Raw genomic sequence first — 10961 nt, forward strand, 5'->3', positions numbered from 1 at the left:
AGTTAGGCCTATTTGAAAATATAACATTTCAATACAGTTAAAGGCTTTATTTACATTAATACACACATTTCAACTGGAAACGTTCAGAAGACCAGAAAGCTTCAACGTCTGGTCAACGTTCGGTATCAGTTCTTGCTCAAAGTCCCAGACTCTTTTGTCTACAAACAGTTGGTCTTTGGTAAGACGGCCCTGCAGTGGGACTCTCACATGAACAATCCTACATACATCAAACGGTACATGGTAACAATCTCCCATTTCTTTCAAAGTGGAATGCACTGAGGTTTGCTGCACCTTCCTTGGGTTGACAATCATCTTTGTGGGATTGTAAATGTTCTTTCGATCAGGCTCTCTGTAAATGTGCTCCATGATATTGACACCAGGAATATTATTCCATTCTGCTCGTTTGAACTTCCCACTGTCCTCAAACTGTGTTTTGGGGAATATGTGGTTCTCTATGAGGAACACCCCAACATTGGGATGAGCAGACTGAAGATCCTCCATAAGAGATGGTAAATTGGTGTGTTTGTACGGCATGATGATCTCATCAATATCGTTCAGGAGAACGTACCTGGATTGATACATGTGCCTGTAAATGCACTCGTTGAGTGTTACTAACTGACCATAATAATGGACATCGCCCTTGTGCGTCTCGATGTTCCAGCCTGAGGATGGGTTCAGAAACTTGTCGATAGGCCATGAAACAATCTCCAATATCCCCTCTGTTTCATAATGTTTTAAGAGCTTTTCCAGGTCTGGGCCACATTTCGTTTTATAGATGACCACATGCTGTACACCCAGAAGCTTGTACATCTCCATAGTTTGAGCAAACTGCAGTACATTGTTGTAGTCACCAAAAAGGTTGGAGATGCAAATCGTGAAGTTAAACTTGAAAGTCTCTCTTGCCACCTTATTTCGAATTGGCAGATACTCCATCTTTAGGTCAACTGAATCTTTCTCATCAGTTGAAGACAGATTGAGGACAGTGGTCAGTTGAGACAGTATGAGGACATGTGTTGAATTTTGCATGTGTTTACCTTTACAAATCACATCTGAGGCACCATACGGAAAGCTAAAATGGTCTGTGTGTATCTGGACATCTGCCTGAACAGTTCTGCAGTCATGTTCAGTGCTGCAGTAAACACAGTAAAGTGGCTGAAGACTGTTTCTGTTGATTATGCTGATGACTCGAATGACCCCGTCCAGTCTGTGGTCGATAAACGCAGACACCATTAAATGCTTTGAGCCATTGATGGGCGTTATCGAATTTGAAGCCTCCGGGATTTTGAATTTGTTATTTGTTGGAGGAGCTCTTATTGTTGGAGGAGCTCTTATTGTTGGAGAAGCTCTTATTGTTGGAGGAGCTCTTATTGTTGGAGGAGCTCTTATTGTTGGAGGAGCTCTTATTGTTGGAGGAGTGTAGTGTATGTAATTTGTAAGACTGTCCATGCACACCAAAACCAGTATGCCAAAAACAGTTACAATAAATGATAGTGAAAGAAGTGCCTTAAATCTGCATTTTTCCATCTGTAGAAAAAAAGCAAAGAAATGTGTCAAAAAAATGCAAAATGTTAAAAACAAATAAACAAACAAAAGCTCTTAGGTTACAGGAGAAGGAACATCACAATGGGGCATCAATGAAGCAACATCTATTTTAAGTTTTATTTTCACCCAAAATGGCCATATTGTTAATTTCATAGGTGCATCAGACTGGTTTCTTAAAGGTATAGCGGAGGATCTTTCCAAATTTTAGATAAGACCCGCCCTCTCCACTTTTTGAAAAGTTTGATTGATTCACCAGAATGATTGACAATTAGGAGGACCAATTGTTTAGACTACCCACCAGGAAGTAAAACATCCTCCGCTATACCTTTAACTTAAATACACAAAGAATATGAATAAACAAAGGTATAAAGACATTCACATGTTTCCTTGTTGAATTCAACTCTCTTATTTCATCCCTCAGACTAATAAACAACAAAAAAGCACAACATGATGCTTTATGACAATTTAAAGATATGATTTAACCTTAATATAGTGCTTCTCTCTATCTGTGTACACAAATATTTTTTTGTTATTGTAAATGTTTTTTCTTATAGATTTGACCATGTTTTTTTCCCCTGGTTATGTTTGTATACAGTACAGGCCAAAAGTTTGGAAACATTACTATTTTTAATGTTTTTGAAAGAGGTTTCTTCTGCTCATCAAGCCTGCATCAAAAATTCAGAAAAAAAATGTAATATTGTGATATATTATTACAATTTAAAATAATTGGTTTTCAATTTATTATACTTTAAATTATCATTTATTTCTGTGATGCAAAGCTGAATTTTCAGGATCATTACTTCAGTCTATCACATGATCCTTTAGAAATCATTCAAATATGATTCATTATCAAAGTTGGAAACTGTTCTGCTGCTTAATATTTTTTCATAACCTGTGATACTTTTTTAGGATACTTTGATGAATAAAAAATAAAAAAAATAAAAAAAACAAATGTTTTAAAAATAGAAATCTTTTGTAACAACAATACTACTGGTCAGTAATTTGGGATCAGTAATTTTTTTCTTTCTTTTTTTGAAATAAATCAATACTTTTATTCAGCAAGGATGTGTTAAATTGATAAAAAGTGATAGTAAAGAAGATTTATATTATTAGAAAATATTTTTAAATTTTGAATAAATGCAGTTCTTTTTAACCTTTTATTCAGTAAATATATTAGGCAGCAGAACTGTTTCCAACACTCATAATACATCAGAATATTAGAATGATTTCTAAAGGATCATGTGATAGACTGGATGTCACATGTGACACTGAAGACTGGAGTAATGATCCTGAAAATTCAGCTTTGCATCATATTTTTGATCAAATACAGACCCTTTCCAAAAAATTAGAATATCATTGAAAAGTTTATTTATTTCCATAATTCCATTCAAAACGTTAAGCTTCCATAGATTATAGATTCAGGGCCCACAACTTAAACGATTTCAAATATTTAGTTGTTTATTTGTACATAATTTGGGCTTCCAGCTCATAAAACCCACGAAAAACAGGATTTCAAAAAAATTGAATATTACATGAAATCACACAGTAATACCATGGTCATTGAACCAGGTTTTGGTTATTTTGGCAGTGTGGGCAGGTGCAAATCCTGCTGGAAAAGGAAGTCAGCAACTCCATAAAGCTTGTCTGCTGAAGGAAGCATGAAGTGCTCTGAAAATGTCCTGGTAGACGGCTGCGTTGAGTGGACAGCACAGTGGACCAACACCAGCCGATGACATGGCCCCCCAAACCAACACAGACTGTGGAAACTTCACACTGGACTTCAAGCATCTTGGATTGTGTGCCTCTCCATTCTTCCTCCAGACTCTGGGACCTTGGTTTCCAAATGAGATGCAAAATTTGCTCTCATCAGAAAAGAGGACTTTGGTCCACTGTGCTTTATTAAATCCAGAGTCAACGCAGCCGTCTACCAGGACATTTTCAGAGCACTTCATGCTTCCTTCATTTTCCAGCTATGGGATTCCAGATATGGAATTCAAATTTATTCGTCAAACCGTTTTCAATAAACGTGTGAACAAATTTTTTGGAAAGGGTCTGTAAATGCAGGCTTGATGAGCAGAAGAAACTTCTTTCAAAAACATTAAAAACTACGGAGCCCCCCTAGTCCCACTTTGGCAAAAAAAAATTATTATAACTATCTTGTGGCCTCAAGATAGTAACTCGTGGCCTCAAGATAGTAACTCGTGGCCTCAAGATAGTATCTCGTGGCCTCAAGATACTAACTCGTGGCCTCAAGATAGTAACTCGTGGCCTCAAGATATATCTCGTGGCCTCAAGATACTAACTCGTGGCCTCAAGATACTAACTCGTGGCCTCAAGATAGTAACTCGTGGCCTCAAGATACTAACTCGTGGCCACGAGAAAGTAAGTTTTTTCAAGGCGAACGTTCCTTTTAATGTTTCCATGGCGACGCGTCACAATAATACTGTATGACAGATGTGTCGCTTTTATTTCGCTTTTCCTTTTTTATTCAAAATATTCACAAACTTGCTTACCATGTCATCAACTAGCCCCTGAGAGTACGGCGCCACATTTAGAATGTTTAGTGCTGCCAGATTCAAACTGTGCTTTCGCGCATTGGCTGGCGCTGAGCCAGAGTCGGACGCGTTCAGCGCTGTCATCACAACTAAGCAGTTTTTTCAACTTCATAATGTTTATTTTTGGTTTCAGATATTTAAATACACATAAGCACGAGTAAAACAATACATTTGGAGTTTGTAAAACACACTGATGTCTGTGAAGCAGCAATAACAATCTATTCAAATATAATTTGCCGACATGTGTTATTCAAGACAAACATAGTGCAAGACAAGGAACTATAAAGTTTACTCTATTCTTCTCAGTTCACCGGCCACTTTCTTGCATTTATTTCGGGAGAAACTGATGAATTTCGTGCTGTAAATCCGACTGACAGGACAACATTGCAGCGCCCATCTCATGTTATTATAGATCAAGATTATTTATAAAGGTTTTTAAACGAGCCAGAGTCGGACACGTTCAGCGCTGTCATCACAACTAAGCAGTTTTTCAACTTCATAATGTTTATTTTTGGTTTCAGATATTTAAATACACATAGCACGAGTAAAACAATACATTTGGACTTTGTAAAACACACTGATGTCTGTGGAAGCAGCAATAACAATATATTCAAATATAATTTGCCGACATGTGTTATTCAAGACAAACATAGTGCAAGACAAGGAACTATAAAGTTTACTCTATTCTTCTCAGTTCACCGGCCACTTTCTTGCATTTATTTCGGGAGAAACTGATGAATTCACGTGCTGTAAATCCGACGGACAACATTGCAGCGCCCATCATGTTATTATAGATCAAGATTATTTATAAAGGTTTTTAAACGACTAAACACACTCACTTACACGTATGTGAGAATCGGAATATCAGATAGGCTAGTTGATGACATGGCCCAGCAAGCAATAGCCGTCTTTTCAACGTCTGGGTTAAATATAGACCCGATATAGTCCGGCTATGTGTAACCCACTTTTAGCCCAAATAACATTTAATCTGGATAAATGTATTTTTTTCCAAAATAACTTGTGAGATGTATGATATTCCATCATGTAAGCAAAGTCTACCGTGATTACAAGTTGTTTGGTTTACTTTATTTTACATGTTATGTGTAGGCTGTGCGTAGCCACGATTTAGCTCGTATTCAGACCCGGCTATGCGTAACCCACTTTTAGCCCAAATAACATTTAATCTGGATAAATGTATTTTTTTCCAAAATAACTTGTGAGATGTATGATATTCCATCATGTAAGCAAAGTCTACCGTGATTACAAGTTGTTTGGCTTACTTTATTTTAGGCTACATGTTATAGGCTGTGAATAGCCGTCATTTCAACGTCTAGGTTAAATATAGACCCGATATAGTCCGGCTATGTGTAACCCACTTTTAGCCCAAATAACATTTAGGCTGGATAAATGTATTTTTTTCCAAAATAACTTGTGAGATGTATGATATTCCATCATGTAAGCAAAGTCAACTGTGATTACAAGTTGTTTGGTTTGCTTTATTTTACATGTTATATGTGTAGGCTGTGCGTAGCCACGATTTAGCTCGTAGCCTATTCAGACCCGGCTATTGTAGCCCATTTTTAGTCAAAATTGATTAATTGTAGTTTTTTGCCAGGCAGTGCATGAAATGGTTGATATTCCATCATGTTCACATTGGTAATGATATCTACAAGGTTCAATGTGTCATTTCACTACATGGTCGATCTGTAGTCACGATTTAGCTCCGAATTGGACGGGCTATATGCAGTCTGATTTAGCCCACCTGGCGAAATCAAGGCAATCTGGTCTACGTACGGCTTGGCTATAGCCCTGATTCAGGCCAGCGATATAGTATAAGAATATTAGTCTTAAAAATGTTTTCGCTCACACAGCTTAATGTTTGCTGTCACACATAAACATAACATTCATACACAATCTATCATTTCAAATTAAATCAAAAGCAATTGCATTTCTCAACCGCTAGATGGCACAATCGAAACGCAACTGAGACATGACTACTGGGACTACTTTAGCCAGATCTCGCTATAAACATTTCCGCCATTTTCAGTTTTATTTTACACGAGGCAGCTGTCGGAGAGCACGAGCGACACTCTGAAAACCTGCAAATTTCTACTTTGATCTTGTAAGTATGCGTGTTATTTTTGTTATGTTCATTATTTAAATTAGTTAGTTGTTATAATGTGTAGAAACCGTGACATTTTAACATTACCATTGCAGAGTACTATTTTTCTCCAACAAGTTAACGTTACCTGCATGTGTTATTGCAACTGTGTGCCCTTAATCTAAAATGTATCTAAATTCAAGGTGGTAAGCATGAAACTATGAAACTTATCATTACTATTTTTTTATTATTATTAAAGATACCAATATATTTTTGTTTTTAGATTAGAGTAAGAAATAATAGTTTTTGATTTAATGCAAATTTTCAAAGTACTTTACATAAAACTTAACAGCAACATGCAAAGAAATTATATATATATAAAAAAAAAATCCTTTCCAATTAATAAAAGGTAGTGGCAAACAGTAAAGTCTTTCAACTTGATTTAAAATAATTAAAAGATGCAGCATACATTCAGTTTTCAGTGAATTTGTTTCAGATATATGGTGCATAAAAACTGAATGCTGCTTCTCCATGTTTTGTTTTGACTTTGGAGATATAAAAGTAGCTGGCTACTGTCCCAGATGACCTGAGAGGTCTGCTCTGGATGGTTCATAATGCATCAGAAGATTAGAAATTTACTTTGGCCTTAAAACGTTAATTAATTTAATAACCAGCTGTAGTATTTTGACATGAATTCTTTGACAGACAGATAGCCAGTGTAAAAACCTCAGAACTGGAGTGATGTAATCCACTTTATTTGATTTAAAGACACTGTTTATTGCAAATTATCCAGCAATCAGTCAACAAAGTACAGCAATTGAATTTACAGAACACTTGTCAATGACTACCATTACATGTCTTGTTACCAACATTCTTCAATATATATATATTTTTTTGTGTGTGTTCAACAGAAGAAAGCCATACAGGTTTGGAACCAAGTGAAAGTGAGTAATTTTTTTTTTTTTTAAGTGAACTACCCCTATAAGTATCTTTTTATGTTCATTAGAGTTATATGAGTAAGTGATAAAGAATGATTTATAGGGATAGTTCACTTTGAAATACAATTTTGGTATGTTTTAGCTTACCTTAAGGGCATCCAAGATGTAGGTGTCTTTGTTTCTGCAGTAGTTTCAATTTTGATATTTTTAGGTCAAACTGTTCTTGTCTGTCAGTCATCATATATATATATATATGTATATGTATATATATATATATATGTGTGTGTGTATATATATATATATATATATATATATGTGTGTGTATATATAATTAGTGCATCACCATTATGCAGGCGAACATTTTCAATTATTGACATTAATAATATTGATATAAATTGTCTATATTGATATATAAATTATATTGTCTCAATCTATATTCCGTAACTCTATATTGGCCAGCTCTAGTGTGCATCCTAGCAAAAGTGATTGACTGTAATTAGTTAAATGACTGTCAACAATGCTTTTCTTGAGCAATAATTCTTTCCTTTTTCTCATTTGGCAGACGCAGTGATGACCAGCTGTCCATCAGCTACGGAATGTGAAATAAAAAACGTTATTTCAAATAATTTCAAACAAGCTCCAGGGAGGGCAGGGGGTGGGGGTTATGGATCTAAATAAACAGTTGTTAATTAAATTTTAATATCTTAATTTGTTTTACATATTTTTCAAATGTTTTATTTGTTCATTTTTATGTTTGAATGTTGTCTATATAATTGTTCAAAATAAATCCCTTTATATTCAATTAGTTTGGATGGATTTTCATTTATGAGAACCTGTTATTTTTGAGTGAAAAGAATCCTTATGCCTCATTTTGTTGTCTATTACATGTATATGTAGTGTAATTGATGACTAGTCTATTCTTGGGCTATGGTTAGACGTCTATTAGATTTTCACTGACAGCCCAAAATAAGCCTTGTTTTAGCCTAGACCCATATTGCCTGTCTATTAGACGTATATATGTAGTCGTTTAATAGTGGTCTAATTGATGACTAGTCTATTCTTGGGCTATGGTTAGACGTCTATTGGACGTATAAATATAGTCGTTCAATAGCTGTCTATTCTTGGACTATGGTTAGACGTCTATTGGACGTATAAATATAGTCGTTCAATAGCTGTCTGATTGTCTATTCTTGGGCTATGGTTAGACGTCTATTAGACGTATATATGTAGTCATTCAATAGCTGTCTATTCTTGGGCTATGTTTAGACGTCTATTAGATTTTCACTGACAGCCCAAAATTAGCCTCGATTTAGCCTAGACGTCTGGGCTGTGTTTAGACGGCTATTAGACGTCTATTAGACGCGAAATTGCTTGCTGGGGGTAAGCAAGTTTGTGAATATTTTGAATAAAAAAGGAAAGCGAAATAAAAGCGACACATCTGTCATACAGTTTTATTGTGGCTGCGGTCAATCGCGTGACGCGTCGCCATGGAAACATTAACATGGAAACGTTCGCCTTGAAAAAACTCACTTTCTCGTGGCCACGAGTTACTATCTTGAGGCCACGAGTTACTATCTTGAGGCCACGAGATATACTATCTTGAGGCCACGAGTTACTATCTTGAGGCCACGAGTTAGTATCTTGAGGCCACGAGATACTATCTTGAGGCCACGAGATACTATCTTGAGGCCACGAGATACTATCTTGAGGCCACGAGATATATCTTGAGGCCACGAGTTACTATCTTGAGGCCACAAGATAGTTATAATAAATTTTTTTTTGCCAAAGTGGGACTAGGGGGGCTCCGTAAAAAACAGTAATGTTTCCAAACTTTTGGCCTGTACTGTATGTTGTATAAATAAAAGTTTGGGATTTCACTTTCATGGGTCATCAAACCGGATTTTCATGTTCAAACACAACTGAACTAACCACTCTTATGAGATGACAGTATATAGTGTACGTCATGGTCTTGCATTGTACTATCAACAATAAACAAGTACAACAACAAAAATCTCACGTAAAACAACTGATGAAGACTGATGATAAACAATAAAGAATAACTTCCTGAAGACACTGTTCTCTCATTATGGATTATACAGTGGTTTATGTCATTGTTACTTCCAGGTTACGTTAATCTGCAAGGCTATTCAAGAGGTACACTTACAAACGAATGTTTGTTTTTTTTTAAGAAGAAGAAGAAAAGAAAAAATTGGTGAAAAAAATGGGCGTAAAAAAAAATTGAACTTTTGCATTTGGATGGCTATAACAGGGTCATTTAGAAAATTGGCGTGGCAAAACACACTAAAAAGCCTATAAATCCTAAATGAAAACTCAGAACTTCACAAAAAGCATATGTGAGATAACATTCTGAACAAGCATCTAAAGTTTTATGGATATCGGACCATTGGTGACGCTATAACTGTTAAAAAGTTTTAAAACCATATATTTCCTATGGTAAATTCCCTGTATTGGCTGTAAATGGTCTTTTCCATCTAGTATGTCAGTGGTTACATGCTTGCTAAATAAAACTTAATAACTTTTGATGCTATTGTGCTTAAAGGCCTTAAAAGGCCTTGACTGCTTGAACCCCGATAAATGCTGCTTGCAGCTTTAATTTATTATTATGATTATTATTAGTTAAAAAAATGTAATAAACAGTAAAGCAATTATGTTTAAAATATAGTTCATATATGTAACCAGGAAGTTATTTTGTTGTCACGTGACAAGAAAACCAGAGGCTGAGAAGAAAGACAAGTTTTGTACAGATCAGTAACCTGTAAATCCAGAGTTCTCACGTTGAAGTTGAATTTGCTCAGCGAGTTTAGATTTAGGTCTGGATTTCCAGGCTAATAGAATATCCCATCTTAATAATCATCTCAAAATTCAACTCTAACTCAAGTATTTTTTACTTGATGGTTAATGTCACATTTTAGCTTCATTCATTTTATAGAAAACTATATAGACATTGGTTTAAAACCAAAATGAATACAAACAGTAGGCTACATTTACAAGTAGATTTAAAAAAGATATGTCTCAGTAACACTATAAGGTTTCATCATTTAAAATGAACTAACAATTAACAACACTTCTACAGCATTTATTAAACTTAATGTTAATTAACTACAAGTGCTTTACAAATCAAAAATGTTATTTGTTAACATTAATTAACTGTGAACTAACATGAGCATGGACATTTGTATTAACAGCAAGAAAAGTTAATAAATGCTGTAAAAATAGTTTGTTCGAGCTTACAATTCGTGTTTCCTGATGCATTTATTATGAGACCTTATTGTAAAGTGTTGCCGATTTCTCTTTAAAAGGATTTTTATTATGTCACACTTCATTAATCAAAATATCTTTATATAAGCCTACATAAAAATTAAAAATAAACAGTGTTCAACACGTTTCAATATGCTGTAAACATTAGTTGCATCGATCCTTAATCTCACCTAAGTCAACAAAATTGCAGAATTATCCCGGGTGATGATAATTACTCAATTAAAATAGAAAAATAGACGAAATAGTAACAGTACCTTTACGATATGGAAACGTTGTCGTGTAGCGGATGTCTTCTGTACAGAGGTACGAAAAATGAAGAAGATGGAAACACAAATAAATAGGTTCCTGTGATTAAGTTCCACGTAACTCTTGTACTGCACGTAATTTGAAGCCAAAGAGCATTTAGGAATCTGTTACTGTTATTCATTTGATGCAACAGCCCTTCAGTTCCTTAGATTGAAAAGTACACGATGCCCCCCCTGCCTCACCGTTGATTCCTGATGGTTAAGAGGACAATGACTTGAGTCGCCCCCTGTCGTTTCACAG

The 10961-nt window shown here is 35.3% G+C and overlaps 1 protein-coding gene across 1 annotated transcript; it reads right to left on the reverse strand.

Moving 5' to 3' along the window:
• Positions 1-32: 32 nt before the first annotated feature.
• Positions 33-10941, reverse strand: LOC309512430 (uncharacterized protein). Its single transcript, XM_082188012.1, has 2 exons — positions 10670-10941; positions 33-1524 (listed from the first exon to the last, which is right to left on the reverse strand). Exon 2 carries the CDS (start codon positions 1522-1524, stop codon positions 70-72), a length of 1455 nt encoding a protein of 484 aa, XP_082044138.1. The 5' UTR covers positions 10670-10941; the 3' UTR covers positions 33-69.
• Positions 10942-10961: the final 20 nt, after the last annotated feature.

Source organism: Leuciscus leuciscus, assembly GCF_965113295.1.
Source record: "Leuciscus leuciscus genome assembly, chromosome: 13".
Classification (NCBI taxonomy): Eukaryota; Metazoa; Chordata; class Actinopteri; order Cypriniformes; family Leuciscidae; genus Leuciscus; species Leuciscus leuciscus.